The sequence below is a fragment of the Syngnathus floridae genome, chromosome 21, assembly GCF_059516105.1.
Source record: "Syngnathus floridae isolate MCC-2025c chromosome 21, RoL_Sflo_1.0, whole genome shotgun sequence".
In the NCBI taxonomy this organism is placed as follows: Eukaryota; Metazoa; Chordata; class Actinopteri; order Syngnathiformes; family Syngnathidae; genus Syngnathus; species Syngnathus floridae.
The window spans coordinates 6,813,175-6,831,123 of record NC_142433.1 but is presented as its reverse complement, the minus strand read 5'-3'; the positions used below and the strand labels follow the sequence as shown (position 1 = coordinate 6,831,123).

Sequence of the window (17,949 nt, the reverse complement as noted above, 5' to 3'; positions counted from 1 at the left end):
GGCAGAGATGACATTAAAAGATGCTTTTTAGATAGCATATTGCGACAGGTTTGGCAGGAAGAAAACTAATGATGGGATGGTAGGTACGCTGGTTCACACTTCAATAAACTAGGTGGCGGTAATGCACCTTGAAGATGGTGCACCCTGCCGTAAACTACAAAGAAAGAAGAAGCTTTACGTCACTTTTTGTGTTGGTGGAAAATGACAGAAGACAGAATCACGCCGGGCCAGGACGAGTGTGCTTACAGCAGCTGTTACTGGTAAAAAGAGTCAGTCGCGTTATTGCCCGACATTTCATCAAGACCAAGGGAGTCAAATGTTTACTTTCTGTGTATTGCTCGTCCACATTTGATCGAGTGCGATCGATCACCATTTATGAACCTTCCCACTGAGCCATAGACAGATGGCTAGTCTAAGTTTAGACCAAAATTCGACAATCGGTCTATATTTTATCCTGACTCGAGACTAAAATATTAAATTAAATATTCAATACAAAAATAATCAAGTTGTATAAACGGTGGCTAAATGTTGAATTACCAAATTTCAGCTCAATGTTCGTGTAGTTTTTATTTTGATTATATCTGGACGACTAAATCAAAAATAAAGTTGAAACTCTCTGGACGAATGAGTTAAATTAACTGAATAATATATACTGACCAAAAAAATCTAACCACAAAACAAGATCAGAGTTAAATAAATCAGAGGATGAATTTCTTAATAACGCCTTCGCACTAGGAGGCAGCAACGCTCTTAAATGTAAGCTACTGATGGAGGATATCAACTTTCAAAAATATTTTATACTCGCACCCACGTTCTTGCAACACAAATAACCCAACATTTTAGCTCACCTCCCTCTTCTATTTGCAAACGTAGCGCCCGTTGACTACCAGACATGTTCTTTTACCCATCAATGTTTCCTTTCCTTTTCTATCATTACTGTTGGGCCTTTGCAGTGAAGAAAACGTGTGGAAACTTTGCGAGTTGGTCCGTCGGGAGAGAAGTGCGCCTCTCCAAGAACTTTTTGTGGTGTTCATCTCCAATGACAACAGAACGGTGAGATCGCAGTCGTCTTATGCGGGCGGCCGACGCGCTCCCAAAAGCGGGATGTGAACACGTTCTGGATGATGGATTTTCCTAAAACCTGCCGCTTTTGCGGCCAGGTCCCGTTGTGGAAACAGAAGTCGGCGTGCGGAGAGCAGCCCGTCATTTGGGTAGGACGGTGCCGGGCGATACGCTAGCTCGACGCGATCGTTCCACGTGAGTCAAGCATGACGTCTGTGTAGGATTATCACGTGGTTCTACTTCACGTCCGGGCCGGGTTCGAGGCCACCGTTTACGACCTGGACTCCGTCCTGCCATTTCCCTGCGATCTGAAGCTTTACGCCGCCCGTGCCCTGCGTACTGACGGGAGCCTTCGGCCCGAGTACCACAGGTAGCCACCGCCGTTGCCCGAGCCGCTCAAATGAGCCTTGGAAAGTCGAGGTGGGAAGGAAGAAGGAACGATCCTTGACCTCACTTAATGTCATGCAGGAAGTTGCGTGTGGTCCCCGCTGACTGCTTCCTGTTGAACTTTGCCTCGGACCGGTCGCACATGAAGAACGCTGATGGGTCCTGGAAGATGCCCCCGCCGCCATACTCCCCAATCTTCACTGCAGGTCAAAGTTCATGTGTAGAAGACGGGCATTGAGCTAACACCCTCCATGACCTCTGTTGTAATCTTTTTCTTATGCAGACTCTCACATGAACCTGGAAGACTTTATCTGCATGGATCCCACCCGTGGATGGGGCGACATTTTTACTTTGGACCACTTTCTGCGGCACTACGTTAAAGGCTTGCCATCGGCATCGTTGTCATAGTGTGTTAGTGTGTGCGTGCGTTTGCGTGTGCGTGTGATGCCATTGCGAAATGTGTTTAACATATTTACCACAGTAAAACACGTTTTTGACATTTTTCACGCGGGACTCTGAATGAGTGATTGTTTCTCAATAAGCGCAATAAACAGCAGTCTGGTTGAATCTCATCTGAACAACAACAAAACATGTGAGCAGAGTAGTAAATATACAGAGGTGCGCTGCTGTCACACCAGAAAAACACATGATCAATTTCATGACTGAATCTAATAATGCATTTGGCAAAACAAGACAATTCCTGATCTGGTTCAGGTGATTGGCAGAGGATGATGACGATGTTGCACCTCCCCATCCTTTTTTAACTAATTTATTTAACATTAGCATTATTATACTATAGTGCAAGTAGTTTTGCTTTATGAGATGAAAAGGATTGCACCAGTGACCTACTTTACTTTTTTCACGTTTTAACGTGATAGCTTGCAATTGTTTTTAAACCATATGTTTTAGGTTTTCTTTGTTACACACGCACGCACACACGGTGTCGGAACACAAAACAGGCGAGCGTACCCCTTCACCATCAGCGACCCCCTATTTTTTAGGATTTCGTTTTCCTGCCGTCACCATGTTGTGACGTCACGAAGAAGGCGTGGCCTGGTTGTCGTCAAACAAACAAACAGCAGCTGCTGCTCGAGACGCGAAGAAAAAAGAAAAACAAAGTTGCATCTGCGGGTTTCTTTCGTCGTCGAACGCCTCGAGATGGTAGCAACGGATGCTCGTCGCGTTCCGGCAAACTGGTCCGGTCCCGTTGGGCCTCCGCGTAGGCGCTGACGAGGACGAGCGCGGCCGGTTGGTCGCTTAGCTGCGTTAGCATGCGGTGCTAATCGGCCTCGGTGAGCTAGCTTTGTGTTCCAATCTCGCCGGCATCCCGGCAGGCGGGTGTAGCATGAGCTTCTCGCCCGCCCGCCCGCTTGCTCATTCGTCCCAGGCCGCACAACGCCATATTTTGCATTTGTAGACAAAACAATCGGCACTGTGCAGGCTTTTGATCTCCGAGGACGTCGCTTGAGAGAAATGATGGAGCATCCTGCTTTGCGGGGCTTGCAATAGCGAGAGAGTGCCCGCCCGCGATCCCAGTCTTTATGTGAATTCTTGAGCTTAGCTTGGCCAGCATCTCTGTCGATTCCTGCTAAGCTAACTGCACATTCGTGACCTTGGACTCGTCGTCATGGACGCCATCGTCTGGGGTGTCTTCTTGCTCTTCTTAACAGGTTAGTTGACGTCAACTCAACGCGCCGTCCTTGTTTTGAAATCTGAATGTGCCCTTTGCATTGTTCATGTTGGATGCGGTTAACATCAGCCCGTGTCGCCCTGGCAACGATTGCTAAATGATTTGCCTGCACGATGGCGTCAAAGTTGTCTGTTTGTGCAGGATGCCACGCCGCTTCTCAGAGGAACGATAACGTTCTGGTGTCGGGCATTTCCAATGGTGAGCACCAAACACGGCGGGGGTGTGCGTGGGATCTGGCCGGTCATGACTCTGTGGCCTTTTTCAGCGTGCGGCGAGTCGTCGGAGCTCCTCCGAGCATCCAGCGGGGTCATCGCCAGTCCCGGTTGGCCATTTCAGTACCCGGCCCGCCTCAACTGTAGCTGGAACATCAGAGGCCGACCCGGTGACAGGGTCACCATCAGGTATGGTGCCTCGGCAACCGCTTCGCTCCTCGCTGTGCCTCACTGCACCTTTTTGGTCCCTCCTCTGCAGCTTCCAGGACTTCGACCTGCAGGGATCACATCGCTGCTCGTCGGACTGGATGTCCATCAGCAGCTACAAGAACCTAGACGGTCTGCGCGTATGTGGCTCCTCTCTGCCACCTCCGTACATCTCCTCGCAGGACCACGTCTGGATCCATTTCCGCTCTGACGACGCTCTTTCGGGAAAAGGCTTCCGGCTGTCCTACGTCACAGGTGAGCTTGGGAGTGTTTCATAAAAGTAAAAAGACTATTACTGTGTTTAATTTATTTATTTATTGACATGAGAGCGCCACTATGCACGATGCCCTCTGGTATGTGTACGTCATCCCATAGCAAAACAAAACAATATTTTTTTTTTACCTGCTTTGGCGACAGGTAAGCCGGATGTTTCCAGCTGCGACGTGGACCAGTTCCACTGCTCGAATGGGAAATGCATCCCCGACTGGTGGCGTTGTAACTCTATGGATGAGTGTGGCGACAATTCGGACGAGGATCTGTGCGTGGACTCGCCGTTCTCCTTCCAGCCGTGCAGCCTGGACCAGTTCCCGTGCTTGTCCCGCTACACGCGAATCTACACCTGCTTGCCTCACAGCCTCCGTTGCGACGGCAGCATCGACTGCCAGGTGGGGTCGGTCTCGACTTGACTTTGACTCCCCTCTAACCTCTGCCGCCTCTTTCAGGACCTGGGCGATGAGATCGACTGCCAAGTGCCCACCTGTGGGGAATGGTTACGCAACTTCTACGGCTCCTTTAGCTCTCCCAACTATCCTGACTTCTACCCTCCAGGGAGCAACTGTACCTGGCTGATTGACACTGGAGACCACAGGAAGGTACGGCGGGACAAAACCGAGCGGACCTCCCTTCTGCTCGCCGCTAGAGCCGCTCTGAAGGCTACCCTTCGTTTCTCCCTCCGGCAGGTCATCCTGCGCTTTACCGACTTTAAGCTGGACGGCACCGGTTATGGCGACTACGTCAAGGTGTACGACGGTTTGGAGGAGAACCCTCGGCGCCTTCTCAGGGTTCTGACGGCCTTCGACTCGAGGGCGCCGGTGGCCGTGGTGTCGTCATCCGGGCAGCTGCGTGTCCATTTCTACGCCGACAAGATCAACGCCGCCAGGGGCTTCAATGTCACCTACCAGGTTGTCCTGACTGGGCGCGATCCGAGCCAGCTCGGCTGCTGCTGCTCGACCGCGGCTCTACGCCTCTATTTGGGTTTCGCAGGTGGACGGCTTCTGCTTGCCCTGGGAGGTTCCCTGCGGAGGCAACTGGGGCTGCTACACGGCGCCACAGCGCTGCGACGGATATTGGCACTGCCCCAACGGCCGCGACGAGCTTAACTGCTCCGCCTGTCAGGAGGACGAGTTCCCCTGCTCCCGGAACGGAGCCTGTTACCCGAGATCTGACCGTTGCAACTACCAGAACCGCTGCCCCAACGGGTCTGATGAAAAGAATTGCTTATTCTGTCAGCCTGGAAACTTCCACTGCAAGGTATTCTACCTGGCGTGCGGAAGCGTCTGTGTGTGCCGCGCAAACCTGCAAAGTTGCGCTGTCATGTGTGCACAGAACAACCGTTGCGTGTTTGAGTCGTGGGTGTGCGACGCCCAGGATGACTGCGGCGATGGCAGCGATGAGGAAAGTTGTCCCGTGGTGGTTCCAACCAGGGTGATCGCGGCTGCCGTGATCGGCAGCCTGGTCTGCGGCCTGCTGCTGGTTATTGCGCTGGGCTGCACGTGCAAACTCTACTCGCTGCGCGTTTCTGAACGCAGGTGAGCTCCATGGACGACGTCTTTTGCGGCAAGTTTTTCACGCACGCACTTAGCCATCGGCACGCTCACCCTGCAGGTCCTTCGAGACGCAGTTGTCCAGAGTGGAGGCAGAACTACTGAGGAGGGAAGCCCCGCCCTCCTACGGTCAGCTGATTGCTCAGGGTTTGATTCCACCTGTGGAGGATTTCCCCGTTTGCTCTGGGAGTCAGGTAAACACCCACAGAACAAATGTGACTCCCAGGCAGGACGTTTGTTCACGTGGCGTCAGACGTTGCCTTCGTGGTCGGGGATACCGTGTTGTCACGCAATCGTGACTGACTTTGCTTTTGCTGGCTCTTCGTCCTCAGGCATCAGTTCTGGAGAACCTGCGTCTGGCCGTGCGCTCTCAGCTGGGCTTCACCTCGCTTCGGCTCCCTTCCGCCAGCAGCCGCTGCCGCCGAGGCCTGTGGCGTAGCCTCTTCAACTTCTCCCGGTCTCGCCAGTCGGGGTCTCTGGCTCTGGTCTCTGCCGACGTCGAGGACAGCGGGGCTACCGCGAGTTCCGCATCGGACCCGCCGTCCCCGGATTCAGACGACACGGACACAGAAAACGAGAGGGTGAGGGAGCGCGGTGTCGGGGCGGCGGGCGGTCCTGTCGCCCCTCTACCCCACAAGAGTGCACCCGCCACTTCAGTGGGAGCCACCGTTTCGTCGACGGCCTCTGTGACCCCCGCCAACCCGCCAGCTGGGCTTTGCCGAGTCCAAAATGCTCCCGGCCAGGCCACGGTCGCTCTGGAAACAGCCGATTCAGACGCGGAAAGTCACGGTGACCCGTCCCGGCTCCGAGCCCCACCCGCCTCCACCCTGCACCGTCTGACCCAAAATCTGCACCGCCTGGCCAGGAACATTATGACTTCAAGTCGCGTCCCCCAGAACCAGACCTGGGGCAATCACAGTCCACTACGCCAGCTTGATACAGGAAGGGGAGCGGAGTCAACTGAGCAGCAGCAGAGCGCAGACGAAGATGACGTGGAGCTTTTGATCCCGGAGTCGGACTCGTCGTCGTTTGGCGACGTCCGCCAGCCCCTCCTGGACCCGCAGCCTTCGCGTCCGTCGCGCTCCTCTTCCACGGCAGCTCAGAAGGCGCGACATCAGGACGCGAGCGGTCCGCGGGACGGACCCTGCGACTACTGCGGGAAAGTTCACACCGCTCAGATCCCGGACACGTGTCTTGAGGTGGGAGGCAAGATGGAGAGCAGCGACGACGAGCTGCTTCAGCTATGCTAACGGGCTTGAAGGCTAACCTGCTGCCTAAACCGGCTAAAGGGACCATTGTGAGAGTGGCGGCGGCTCCACGCTCTGTCACTAACCTCGCCGTGCTCACATCGCCAGCACCGGTGACTGAGAATGACATTGCCGACCCGCTGTGTCCCGGGCCTTGTGTTGATTGCCCCCCACCACCACCACCCACCCACCCCCGATCAGGTGATCTGTCATTCATTCTGTCCTTCAGTCTCCAAGGACATTCAGAGCAAGAACCACACCTTTGCATCTTGATGCTGAATCAAATCAATGCGTTGGTGTGGAAAAATTGTTCTCATCTCCCCAAATTGTGAAGCGGTGTCAACTTTTGCAGATATTATTTCCATAGAAAAAGGTCCTCGATGTCATGGGTATTTTTTTTGTCTTCTCGGTTTTGGTACCTTGGCTATTTATTGTTAGCGTTCTTCTAATTGTGGTGTTCTCTGACCTGCATGATTACTTGACGTTTTTTCCCTTTGGTTTTTCAAACTGACTTATTAAATTTTAAAATGCCGCCTTTTTTGGATACATGTGTTCATTGTGAAAGATTAGTTTGAAAACAAAAGAGCCACCAGCCTTGAAAATATTCACAAGCTTTATGGAAGATAAACTGAAAGCAGTGTTGCATGTCCTCGCTATGGCCGTTTTATGATTTGCTAGCCTTTAGCTCGCGCTAATCCAGGCCGCAGCCGACGAGGCGCTTTGCACACGTCCCCTTTTTTGGTTTGCTTTACGGCGCGCTGCTGCTCTCCGTCTCCTTATTCGTCAGCGGCGCCAAAGCGGGGTCCACCAGGGAAGTGGCGGGGAACAGTTTAAACCAGCCAATCACCATGATGGACAGGTCCAAGTCATCCAGTAGAACTTGAGCAGCGCCCATGAAGGATTTATGGTCCATCTTGCCATAATCACCCCACACGATGATCTGAGCATTTGGGTTACGGCGTGGCGCACAGGTCAGTCCCGCGACAAGTGTTGCAGCCCACGTCTCTGCCTTACCTGCAGAACTTTGCCTTCTGGATTTTCTTCAAACTGCAGCTGTTGTTGATAAAGAGGGTCCAGCGTTTTCCGGGCCAGACGAGTTCTTCGTTTCAACAGACATTTGCCGTTGTCCATCAGGTAGACCTTCACATACGCAGCTGAGCCACAGAGCAGCTTGTCACGATTGCAGCCACGTCACGGAGCTCGCGAGAACCTTATCGTGGGCTCAACTGCTCGTAATTTGCGCTCTAACACGAAACTTTCCCTAAAACTTGGGAAAATGCCAAGAACTTTCTCAGAGGAACCTGTGTGTTCTCCGGAGAACTTACCTGGCGTGTTTTTGTTTCCTTGTTTACCCACAAGCCCCCTGGCCCGGATCACCTCCACATCGAGGCGCTCCTTCCTGTAGACCATGCCGATCTGGATGTCTCCTGAGCGGCACAATGGCATCCATTCGATATGAACCCAATTTGTTTTATGATGATTGGTCAGTACCCATGGGAGGCGTGGCCAACGTCTGCCTGCCAGCCAGCTGGGCAGGACCCAAGCCATCGAGGAAGCCAGTGAAGTGTTTGTCTGAGGCCAGCTTGACTCCCGGAAAGATCAACCTGAAAGGCAAATGACAAGATGAGAGTAATCTGTACACGATGCTGTAACCAGAATGATTCGTACGCGCCGGGCTTGGGGTCCTCTGCGTCTGGATCACGGCTGGGCTGGCGGGTGAAGCGAGCCTTAAACTCCACAGCCAGTCCGGTTTCCACGCTTCTTTGAACGGGAAGCCTCACCGCTTTCTTCTTCTTCTCTTCCTCTGAAGAGAAAAGTGAGCTTAGGCTTCAAAAGTCTGACTTTTGCTTGATTCCATTTCCGGTTCTCGGGGCTGCACAATATTGTGGGAAAAGAATCGATTTTGCCATATGGGCATATCGCATGCGATGAGTTTCAGTTGCAATTGGATACTATTATTTGACACTTTAGTCTGTATCCCTGTCCAATAGTGGAACATTACCTCGTGGAATTACAATAAATCAGATACGAATATATTGAGTTTGTTTATTTTGTGGCATAAAAAAAAAGGAAATGATTAAGTTAGATCATGAAAATTCTTGATGCACCTGTTCACGTTAATGATTGCAATTATATAAATACCTTAATATCCATATGGCATCTCGCATGTTTTGTTTCCCGACATGGTGCACCCCAGTGGGAGGTCGAACGGGACTCACCCTCCGGATTGAGTTGCGAGGCGCTTTGGCTCTTCTTTCCCAGTCCCACCATGCCCATCACCCGAGCACCCAAACTAGATCGCCGCTTCTTGTCATCATCATCATCGTCGTTACGGCTCAGGGAACAAATGTCGCCGCCCGCATTGGCGGGCTTAGCGGCTGGTGCAGCGGCCGACCTGTCGGAGGTTGGACGACATGTCAAAATGAGAGGTACAAACTCAGTTAAAGGCTGAACGTATGACATTGACAAACAATTATGCACTCCATTTACCATCTTAATCGAATTGGATTTTTCTTATCTGACTTTGACGGCGCTCAAAAATATCAATGACAGAATCACGATGACAGTTTGTGTCGATTTGGAATAACGACAAACTGATAATGTCGATGACCTGTCCGCTGGTGAATGCAAATTTACCGACAAACCCACCTCTGCATTCAAGCATGAACTTTTCATTTGAAATGATAGGTCAGGATCTCGAAAGACTAAAGGAGACACTGTGCTGTCACTTACTTGGTTGACTCTGGCACCTCCTCTCCTTCCTCCATGGATTCGTTGGTCTGCAGGGTGGGTTTTTCTGCCAATCCCATCCCGTAGTCCTCAGAAGGAACGTCCAGACCCTCCTGACCCTCCGAACCATCCACCTGGCTGCATCCACCAATAAGAAGAGAGTTTGAATAGGTCCGCTGGACACGGCGGCTGCTACAGTTATCACGACAGCGTGGTCACCTAATGCTTTGAAGGTTGTCGAGGATGGCGGACTCGGTCGACAAGTCGCTCAAGTTGCTGAGAGATGACTTCAACGACAGGCTGTCCCGTGTCTACGCACCGACGACGCCAAAGGTCAATCAGGTCCTGCGCCAGTTGTGCCATTTGCGATGTGGGCTCACCTTGTCTGGATCCTTCATCTCCCCTGCAGTCGCCAGGAGGGAGAATACGGAAACGCCACTCAGGTGAGCTGCTATGACATCACATTCTAAATGCTAAAGATGCTCATGTACCATTTGCTGCTTTCGTCCTCTGGTCCTCCCATGTGACCTCTGGGCCAAAAGTTACAATGTTAGATGGCGGGTTTAATCGGCAAGGTCACAGGGTGCCGTTTTGACCAATCACTGACCTTTCCTGCTGCTTCCGGGCGTGGCAGAGCGTCTCTCTGGCTCTGATACATTATCAATCATTGCGCACGCACCTGGCGTCTGAGGGGGCGGAGCTGGAGAGCAGCTCGCTGCTGGTGGAGCTGGAGAGCAGCTCGCTGCTGGGGGAGCTGGAGGAGCTTGATGACACGTGGTGGGCACCGGGCGAGTGTCTTGAGTTGTTGTCAAGTGTGGGGGATCATCTTGCTGAGTCGTCGTGACAGGAGGGGGAACGGCTTGCTGGCAAGTGGAGGGGGCAGAAGTTGTGCTCAGCGGGGGCGGGGCTTGTTGAGGCGTTGACGAGCCTGCAAGACTAGGTTGATGGGATTCGACAGGGGTCGGAGGAGGAGCTGGCTTTTGTGGTACAGTCGCGGAGGATGATGCCTCAACGGCGCAAGTCGGGTGATGCGATTGTGGCGGTCCGCTAGGAGGTGGAGCTTGTATTCGAATGAGCGGTGGGCATTGATGGCTGTCACTGGGAGGAGCTTGTCTGTGCAAGTGGACGGGGGAGCGAGGAGTGGGCCAAGCACCAGCTCCAGTTGTTGCTCCTTTAGCAGCTGTGGTCAAAACTGATGGATTGCAGGATGAGAGAAAAACAAAGACTGGACAAACAGAAGAAGGAGAAAGCAATGTGATGTCCATCTGTTGGTCTTACGTGTGTCCGGCGCACGTTTGGGCGGGACAGCGGGCAACTGGCGTCCTCGGCGGCCGCAATCGGGGCTTCCGCAAGGACTCATCTGGAGCGACCCATCGACCCTGTCGGAAGAGCAACGGCCACGTTCACAAACCATTCGTCGTCATCCCCGTCAACGGCTTTGTCAGGAATGACTTATTTACCTCAGCAGCTCCTCGTCAAAGAGTTCTCCTTCCCAATGTAAGTCTGGGATAAAGTTCTGGCTGAATAGCAGAAGGAGAGCTCAGGGTGTTTGAACCTCAACGCCACCCCCCAAAACCTCTCCAGGCTCACCTTAAGTCCTCAGCGCTCCCGTTTGCCTTATAATTGGGCCAGGAACTGTTGCACAATCCTCCAGAGTGACTACACACAGACATCAGAAGCTACTTGTTTGTACAGCACATGAGCATTTTGTGGGGAGTTTGCCGTACCAGTCGGGAAAATCAAGAGAAATGGCTCCGGACCGCCTCCTCCTCAATGACCCCCTGCACACACGGACGACGTTAACCCAGCCGCCGAACAACAGTTTCCACTCATCTCTTACTTATCCAGGCTCCCGCGGCGTCCGACGTCCGAATGAGCTCGAGTGATCTTGGAGCATCGGAGTAGATGCACGGCGTCGTTGCGATACAGCGGATAAAGAGGGGCTGCGCTGCAGGCCAAGCGGTGAATTAAAGAGACAAATCGGGCATGAGTTGGAGGCAGCGGAAGATTACCTGTGGATTGGAGATGAGCACCTGACCGGGTTTGAGTCACAGCGCAAGGCGGGACAGGACAGCGGCGGCGGTGGCCCGCGTTCGGTGTAGAGGTGCCGGCTGCCCTGCCGGGTGTCTGTGGATGAAGAAGTAAAATGCCACGAGATGCACGGGGATGTGTCGCCGATGCGGGCGGGGAATTGAAGTTTACCTAATACGCCGTCCTCGTAGTCATAATCGGAAAAGTCTCCGTCGCTGAACCTATGAAAACCTGTAGAAAAAAAAGTGGGAAAACCTTTCCTGGACTTCCTTCACTGGTTCGCTGTTTTAAAGTCCCAATGATCATCGTCACACACACATCTGGGTGTGGTGAAATTTGTCCTCTGCATTTAACCCATCCCCATGTGATTTTGATCCATCCCCTGGGGGAGAGGGGAGCAGTGAGCAGCAGCGGTGCCGCGCTCGGGAATCATTTGGTGATCTAACCCCCCAATTCCAACCCTTAATGCTGAGTGCCAAGCAGGGAGGCAAAGGGTCCCATTTTTATAGTCTTTGGTATGACCCGGCCGGGGTTTGAACCCACAACCTTCCAGTCTCAGGGCAGACACTCTACTACTAGGCCACTGAGCTGCTCTCGGCGTACTCACTATGCAACCTCCCGGGCGACAGTCGTCTCCTCTGGAGGTAGGGAGAAGTGCTGACTCGTGGCAGGGAGGCAAAACTACTCCTGTGAAGTTTGAACCAGTGAGGCTGATCGTCCAATACAGTGCTTTTCTCCAGCCCGATCACAACCTGGACAAGCACAACACCGACAAGGGCTGCACATGTGCTCCTCCAGTCATTGGGGAAGCGTCACAAAGGTGCTCACCTCTCCAAGGAACTGACTCCCTTCCTCAGCGACTCCAGCCTGATCCCACACGGTCAACTCCAGCGCACGCTCTCGCAAGTCCCGTTCGTGGACCGGAGAGTATGCCAAAGTCTGATTCCACCGAGGTTCTGCCAGTTTCTTCACCGTCTTTGTCCTTCGCTTACTCTGAGCACTGGTGAGGAAACCAAGTCGCATCCACCACCTTGGAATTACTCCTTTGACCTTCTCACCTTCTGTCGGGAAGTAAGTAGATTTCAACGTAAAGGTTCCGAGGCCGCCCGTCGACCCGGACGGGAAGTTCTTTAGCTCCCAGGACGGTGACCATTAACTGATGGCCAAGTTTATCGTACCACAGCTTCACCTGCAAGAAAAAGCCAGAAGAAGCCGAGTATTCATAAAACTTCAACGTTCAAGTGAACGAGGGGGAGCGAACGTTTGTTTTTCCCAAAATCCTGTGTCTTAAGTTAAGTCCGAAGCACTTCAAACTCTTGGTAGTGAAGGATATGTTTGCATTCGAGAGTCCGTGCTATAGATGTCTCACTCACTTGAAGTCTGGGAAGCAAAACACGCTTGCTCGCCGTCTGAAACAACAATGGCAAATCTCGTTTCGGTTGATGGGAACACGGCGTGGCATCTTGCATCGAGACCTGCGCTTGCATGGCGTTTGGACTTATGGGAGACTCAAAGGAACCTGTTTCGAAAAGATAATCTTAGAACCTCTTGATCAAACTTCACAGTCGCTCATCAACTCACCGGAGACGGACTGGCGATGGACGGAGTCTGCCGCTCTGCTGGACATCACAATCAGGGGACAGTCGTCAGTTCGGCGGTTACTCGTTCCTACTCCGGACCACGTGAGCTCACCTGATTGGTCGCGATACCAACAGCTCCACTCGCGGCTCTGATTGGGACTCCAGGATGATGTTGTAAACTTCGTCGAAGGTAGCTCCTTGTAGAAGGTGACCGTTCCACTCCAGCACCTGATCACCTAAAGGAGCATGCCCCGTTACCGGAAACCCGTAACGGGAGCCCCCAATAACAATCTTGGCATGCTGTAAGGCCGCATCACCTGGTCGTAGTTGTCCCACAATATCCGCCAGACTCCCTTGTTTCACTTTAGTGATGAACGCGCCCAGGTGACCGGAATCCGTCACTTTACCGCCAACCACCTGCAAAGATCAGAGAATCTTAGCCGAACGGGTTTGAACGGATGGATGCGAGGACACGGCGATCAAGTGAAGGACAAGCCTTGAGCCCGAGCAGCGCGCCGGCGTCTGCGTGAATGGATCCGTCCTTGGTGGTCTTGTTCAGCAGAATACGGCCAATGAGACGCTCGCCGTCTGTGGATGGTTGCCATGACACCTGTTGCTGAAGGGTGAGAGCGGGCGGGATGAATTTGCGCTCGCCGGGCCGCAGCAAACATCGATGGGGCGGTACTCGGCTTACCGTGGTGACGGCTTCGCCGTCATGCCACCAACGGCCTTGGTCCATATCGTCTCCTAGCGATCGGCCCGGAGAAAAGGCGGAAGGTCAGGCATACTTCCAGCCTACTTTGTCATGACATCACACATTCATCATTGGTACCACGCTCGTTCAAAGGTGAATCCAAGTCGGCGAGAGTTCAGAAAAGAAAACAATGCAGCACTCACTCAAAGATGAACGCATGAAGAACAGAACGCGTGAACGTCATCCAAAATTGACACTGTAATTCGACTTCACCGGCACTAGCGCTCGCCCTGCTGCCCTTTTGCCTTCATTCGTCCGCCACCGGATTGATCAGAGCAAAAAATAGAAGTCGTTTTTTTTCTGGACCTCCCGTTCGGATGTCAAATGGCTGGAAGACTGGTGGGTTGGCGGCCATGTTGTTGCTATTCTGGCGTCTCCACGGTGACGTGCAGGCACGGCACGCCGGCCAGCTAATCCACCTCCCGCTTGCTTAATCCAATTGAATGCCAGACCCTGCCCTTGCCATCCGGGCTGAAGATCCGGGGGCTTTAACGATCGGAGCTTCCGCCAACTTTTGGGATGGGGGGTCGGCCGCAAGCGTCGCGTCCCTTGTTTCTTGAGGAGCGTCTTGGCCGAGTCCTGGACAGGTCAGATTGAGCCTTGACCCAAGTGTCACATGAGCGCCTCGGCCTGAGAAGAAAAAGATCCCAGATCAGCGCTTGTAATCTGCTCGCTGACTTGTGGTCCAATCGCGGCGAGGCCATGCAAATCGTCAGCGTGACGCTTACTTTCCTGTCCGCCCCGCGCCACATTCCCTGATCGGCGCTGAGAAACTGACACCACCCACAGCGGCCCACCCCATGAACAAGTCATGTGACCAACACGCTCACGTTCTACTGCCTTGTCGGTTGTTAGCGTTCATGACTAGCATGGAGCCACCTAGATCTTGGTGGGGTCATGGAGAAGTCACCAATGAAAGCCTTCCCTTTCTGATTTGACCTGAAAGGCATGCATCTGTTGCTAGGCAACCACAAGAACTTTGGCATCAGGACCCACAACATCATGGACGTCACCTTCTGTGATTGGTCGCCTGCTAACCTGTAAAGCAGCACACCTTTCTCCAAACATCAGAGAGCTCCGCCTCCTGTCAGATATACAGATATAATTGAAATTCTTGACCCCACTGCATCGCCGGGCTTGCTTCATAGCAGATGTGTTTGTTCGACGCTTCCCATTTTCTTGCACGCATTCTGTCTGCGGGAGAGAAGCCTTACTTGGTGTCCACAAGCTTCATGAGGTCCTCAATGCAATACAACCAACACAAAAACAGTACATGAAGCTCAATCGGCATGTTTGCAGCTCAGTGCTTAGCTCCGCCCCCTCGGCCTTGAGTTTACCCTATCTTGGAATCAATGCCGGTTTTGGAACGCTCACTAGATGGGCTGCTTCTCGACATTTGTCACTAGTACCCTGCTTTGCTGTGAGCCACATGGAGAGCAGCAAGAGAGCAGCAAAGTCAATGAAGATGACCACCATGTGGTCAGGTGTCTGCAGGATGCTTTGCAACTTGTGTTAGCATTAGCTACATTTAGCAGCGCTAAACCTCTGCAAGCTGCAGGACCTGAAAATCTGTTAATCTTATTAAAGTGTGTGTGTGTGCGTGCAGATGGTGATGTATGAAAAAATAGCTCATGTGACAGCACAGCTATACAACAATTTTTGTTTGTCGATGTTGTCGACATGACGCCTTTTGTGTCTTTGCGTTTGATGTTTGTTATTTGAGACAATAGGTGTCAAGCTCAAGGCCTGGGGGCCAGATATGGCCCACCACATCATTATATGTGGCCTCCGAAGACAAATTGTGCATCAAATTTGTGTGTCATTACTAGAATTGCAAATTGTCTTCACTTTTAATATTTTTTTTTTTTAATATTTGACCAGTTTTTAGTTGTCTAATTTGAAAATGAATTATTTTTTAGTTTGTTTTGTAGCTTTTACTGTATACAATATGAGGTGCTCATACATTTACTTATATGGATTGACAGTCATAATGACCCTCCAAAAGAAGCTATGACTACAATGCGGCCCGCGAAAAAAATGAGTTTGACACCCCTGTTTTAGACGATCGATGGATTTGGAGAACGGTGATAAAAATGATTGAGATGAGCATGCTGTATGGGAGCGGTTACGTGACTCTGAGCAACCTAAGAGGATTACTCTTGTCTGTTTTGCCCGTCGGCTGGCTGGATGTGTAGATGAGCAGCGGCAGATGAAGACAAACGCCGGCAGATGAAGACGAGTGCCAGCACGTTGCTTGCGCTGCTGCTGACCGGGACGTGTTTGCGGGGGGCCATATGCAGCCTGCCCACGGAGGTAGGCCACGTGCACCCTCGGGCGGCCATTTTGTCAAACCAGCTCAGGGGGCTGAAACGCCTTTGGTCAGTCATGCCAGGTCACAGGCGAAGCGGCCACGCGGCGCACCATCACCGGGCGTCACCTCGACGACGTCCGGTCGGGTTTCGGGACTGGTCATCGTGACAACTTTCGACGACTTCCCGGACTTTGTCGCCGCCTGAGGAGGCGTCGCTTCAGTTACCTGGTAAATATTTAGCGCTTTCTCACCAGCACTGCAGGGCCTAACATGCTAGTGGTTTGTCACCGCAGTGTCACAAAGCCAACTTCTGCTGGTGGGGGCGGAGCCAGGGCTGGGATCAGAGTGGCCAGGTGTGCCCATGTCCTAAAGGGTCCAAGTGTTCCCGTGTCTTCATTCGCAGCATCTGACCGCCGTCTTGACTCAGTTCCTGCCGCCAATCATTCCTTAAAATTTATTGCCCAACAAACATTTTCTTGTTGTTGCTGTTTGGCTGAAAAGCGATGCGCTGATTCTGATGGCAGTGAGATGTGGTTTGGAGTACATGCTGTGTTTATTGTTCGCCGGGACAAAGAAAACAACTTGTGTCACATGAGTTTCGAGCTGCCGTCAGTTTTGATCGTCAATATTTGTGACGATGATGACAAGGACGAACATTGGTTCACATTTCCACCAAAGGTGCAGTCATAATTACAATAGCAAATAACAGTAATAAGATCTCCTTTATTGATCAACAAGATGCAAGCTCAGATGTCACAGTAGTGGGATAGATAAATAAATAAATTAATTAATGGCTCAATAAATTAGCAATAGTAAATAAGCTTAATCAAGTGTACAAACAAATAATAATAACTTCAATCAAATATACACCTCTTTAAAAAAACGGTCAATTTTTTTATCTATTTTTAGTGATTATTACCTTGCGGATACTATTGCAAGACTGCATTAAAAATAAAAAGCCATCATCACAAAGGTTAGGCTGGCAAGGAGAGTAGTGTGTGCGCATGAAGACGAGAAAATAAACTTTTTAGGAACCAAGTGGATCAAAACCTCGAAACCCTTCACAATCTGGTGTTGTGTTTTGTCCAAGATGTCCGCCGTCGAGCAATGAAAACAAAGATGTGGAGTGACAGTTGGTTCTTTATTTGCAAGATCTCGGGTTGTTTTACGGCAGTTAGTACACAATGCACTTCAGGAGATGAAACAAAAACGTCATACTTCCAGTCAGTAGGCTTCATGGTGTCTGCAAGCAGGAATAAGAAAGAGAAGGGAGAGGGGAAAAGGAAAAAACAGGTAAGGCAGACATCTGTTCTGTTATCACCTGAATGTCCTGTTATATACTGAATGTTTTGTGTCTATATGTCATGGAATTACTGAGCTGTGCCTTATGTGTACTGGAAAGTTACAAAGCTGTGTCTGTGCTCTGATGGAGCAACTATGTTTGTATAAATTAATGAGTATTTACATATTGATTGACAAGATAAATTATATAAAGTAATAGGAATATTTACACATTGATTTATTAATTGATTGATAAGTATAAAAAGTATATAGGTTCGTACAAACTAATAAAAATATGTACACATTGGTATTGCTCGCTCTTCACTGGTCATCACAATTGTATGGACTCTAATATATTAATTTATGACTAACCAAAACCCTAAACCAGAATAACAATTACAACCTATGAGATTTTTTTAACGTTTCGTAATGGTGTTGACGTAGGCGACGGTCACGTAGCAAAATCCGCTAAAACGTCGTTTTCAAAATAAAGTGCAGCACTCCGATCCAATTGATAATTTAGATTGTATGAGAAAGGGATAATAGATATGCTCGATGGAAATATGAGTGATTAATGAGTTGAACGTTTGTCGTACAAATTTTTAATTTTTTTCTTCCACCAACCGACCAATTG

At 51.1% G+C, this 17,949-nt stretch overlaps 4 protein-coding genes across 11 annotated transcripts; 3 read left to right on the top strand and 1 right to left on the bottom strand.

The window, feature by feature from the left end:
• The first annotated feature begins 20 nt into the window (after positions 1 to 20).
• ntaq1 (N-terminal glutamine amidase 1) lies at positions 21 to 1,955 on the top strand. Its single transcript, XM_088364887.1, has 6 exons — positions 21 to 260; positions 954 to 1,053; positions 1,161 to 1,211; positions 1,284 to 1,432; positions 1,531 to 1,655; positions 1,733 to 1,955. Exons 1-6 carry the CDS (start codon positions 202 to 204, stop codon positions 1,855 to 1,857), a joined length of 609 nt encoding a protein of 202 aa, XP_088221013.1. The 5' UTR covers positions 21 to 201; the 3' UTR covers positions 1,858 to 1,955.
• A 520-nt stretch (positions 1,956 to 2,475) lies between these two features.
• On the top strand, positions 2,476 to 7,160 carry lrp12 (low density lipoprotein receptor-related protein 12). The gene is made up of 12 exons (XM_088364828.1): positions 2,476 to 2,741; positions 2,867 to 3,119; positions 3,281 to 3,337; positions 3,405 to 3,540; positions 3,611 to 3,813; positions 3,976 to 4,223; positions 4,281 to 4,430; positions 4,518 to 4,739; positions 4,822 to 5,088; positions 5,164 to 5,366; positions 5,443 to 5,575; positions 5,714 to 7,160. Exons 2-12 carry the CDS (start codon positions 3,077 to 3,079, stop codon positions 6,629 to 6,631), a joined length of 2,580 nt encoding a protein of 859 aa, XP_088220954.1. The 5' UTR covers positions 2,476 to 2,741; positions 2,867 to 3,076; the 3' UTR covers positions 6,632 to 7,160.
• Positions 7,161 to 7,228: 68 nt separating this feature from the next.
• Positions 7,229 to 14,705, bottom strand: LOC148380335 (regulating synaptic membrane exocytosis protein 2-like). 8 transcript variants are annotated; one of them, XM_088364827.1, is made up of 29 exons: positions 13,867 to 14,702; positions 13,664 to 13,716; positions 13,466 to 13,585; positions 13,287 to 13,386; positions 13,082 to 13,205; positions 12,971 to 13,005; positions 12,865 to 12,908; positions 12,763 to 12,798; positions 12,448 to 12,578; positions 12,218 to 12,389; positions 11,997 to 12,141; positions 11,561 to 11,620; positions 11,371 to 11,485; positions 11,199 to 11,306; positions 11,086 to 11,139; positions 10,949 to 11,017; positions 10,819 to 10,878; positions 10,637 to 10,737; positions 9,966 to 10,550; positions 9,850 to 9,888; positions 9,739 to 9,761; positions 9,578 to 9,669; positions 9,362 to 9,496; positions 8,848 to 9,023; positions 8,297 to 8,432; positions 8,120 to 8,232; positions 7,954 to 8,055; positions 7,643 to 7,782; positions 7,229 to 7,568 (listed from the first exon to the last, which is right to left on the bottom strand). In XM_088364827.1, exons 1-29 carry the CDS (start codon positions 13,880 to 13,882, stop codon positions 7,377 to 7,379), a joined length of 3,276 nt encoding a protein of 1,091 aa, XP_088220953.1. In that variant the 5' UTR covers positions 13,883 to 14,702; the 3' UTR covers positions 7,229 to 7,376. The 8 variants fall into 8 exon arrangements, with proteins under 8 accessions (XP_088220953.1, XP_088220952.1, XP_088220948.1 ...); XM_088364826.1 differs by having other exon boundaries at positions 12,971 to 13,008; positions 13,867 to 14,701; XM_088364822.1 differs by having other exon boundaries at positions 11,392 to 11,485; positions 12,763 to 12,908; positions 12,971 to 13,008; positions 13,867 to 14,705.
• Positions 14,706 to 15,875: 1,170 nt separating this feature from the next.
• On the top strand, positions 15,876 to 17,625 carry LOC148380334 (uncharacterized). The gene is made up of 3 exons (XM_088364899.1): positions 15,876 to 16,036; positions 16,107 to 16,262; positions 16,328 to 17,625. Exons 1-3 carry the CDS (start codon positions 15,953 to 15,955, stop codon positions 16,442 to 16,444), a joined length of 357 nt encoding a protein of 118 aa, XP_088221025.1. The 5' UTR covers positions 15,876 to 15,952; the 3' UTR covers positions 16,445 to 17,625.
• Positions 17,626 to 17,949: the final 324 nt, after the last annotated feature.

Excerpts from the sequence above, each read along its gene's own strand:
- LOC148380334 (XM_088364899.1), top strand. The coding sequence starts at position 15,953 with ATGAAGACGAGTGCCAGCACGTTGCTTGCGCTGCTGCTGACCGGGACG. Across the intron at positions 16,037-16,106 it reads TATGCAGCCTGCCCACGGAG|TCATGCCAGGTCACAGGCGA; the intron begins GTAGGCCACGTG and ends GCCTTTGGTCAG. Across the intron at positions 16,263-16,327 it reads GGCGTCGCTTCAGTTACCTG|TGTCACAAAGCCAACTTCTG; the intron begins GTAAATATTTAG and ends TTGTCACCGCAG.
- LOC148380335 (XM_088364819.1), bottom strand. Across the intron at positions 13,387-13,465 it reads GCGCGCTGCTCGGGCTCAAG|GTGGTTGGCGGTAAAGTGAC; the intron begins GCTTGTCCTTCA and ends TGATCTTTGCAG. Across the intron at positions 9,024-9,361 it reads GAGGTGCCAGAGTCAACCAA|GTCGGCCGCTGCACCAGCCG; the intron begins GTAAGTGACAGC and ends AACCTCCGACAG.
- lrp12 (XM_088364828.1), top strand. The coding sequence starts at position 3,077 with ATGGACGCCATCGTCTGGGGTGTCTTCTTGCTCTTCTTAACAG. Across the intron at positions 3,338-3,404 it reads GGTGTCGGGCATTTCCAATG|CGTGCGGCGAGTCGTCGGAG; the intron begins GTGAGCACCAAA and ends GGCCTTTTTCAG. Across the intron at positions 4,224-4,280 it reads ACGGCAGCATCGACTGCCAG|GACCTGGGCGATGAGATCGA; the intron begins GTGGGGTCGGTC and ends CGCCTCTTTCAG.
- ntaq1 (XM_088364887.1), top strand. The coding sequence starts at position 202 with ATGACAGAAGACAGAATCACGCCGGGCCAGGACGAGTGTGCTTACAGC. Across the intron at positions 1,054-1,160 it reads TCTCCAATGACAACAGAACG|GTCCCGTTGTGGAAACAGAA; the intron begins GTGAGATCGCAG and ends TTTTGCGGCCAG. Across the intron at positions 1,433-1,530 it reads CTTCGGCCCGAGTACCACAG|GAAGTTGCGTGTGGTCCCCG; the intron begins GTAGCCACCGCC and ends AATGTCATGCAG.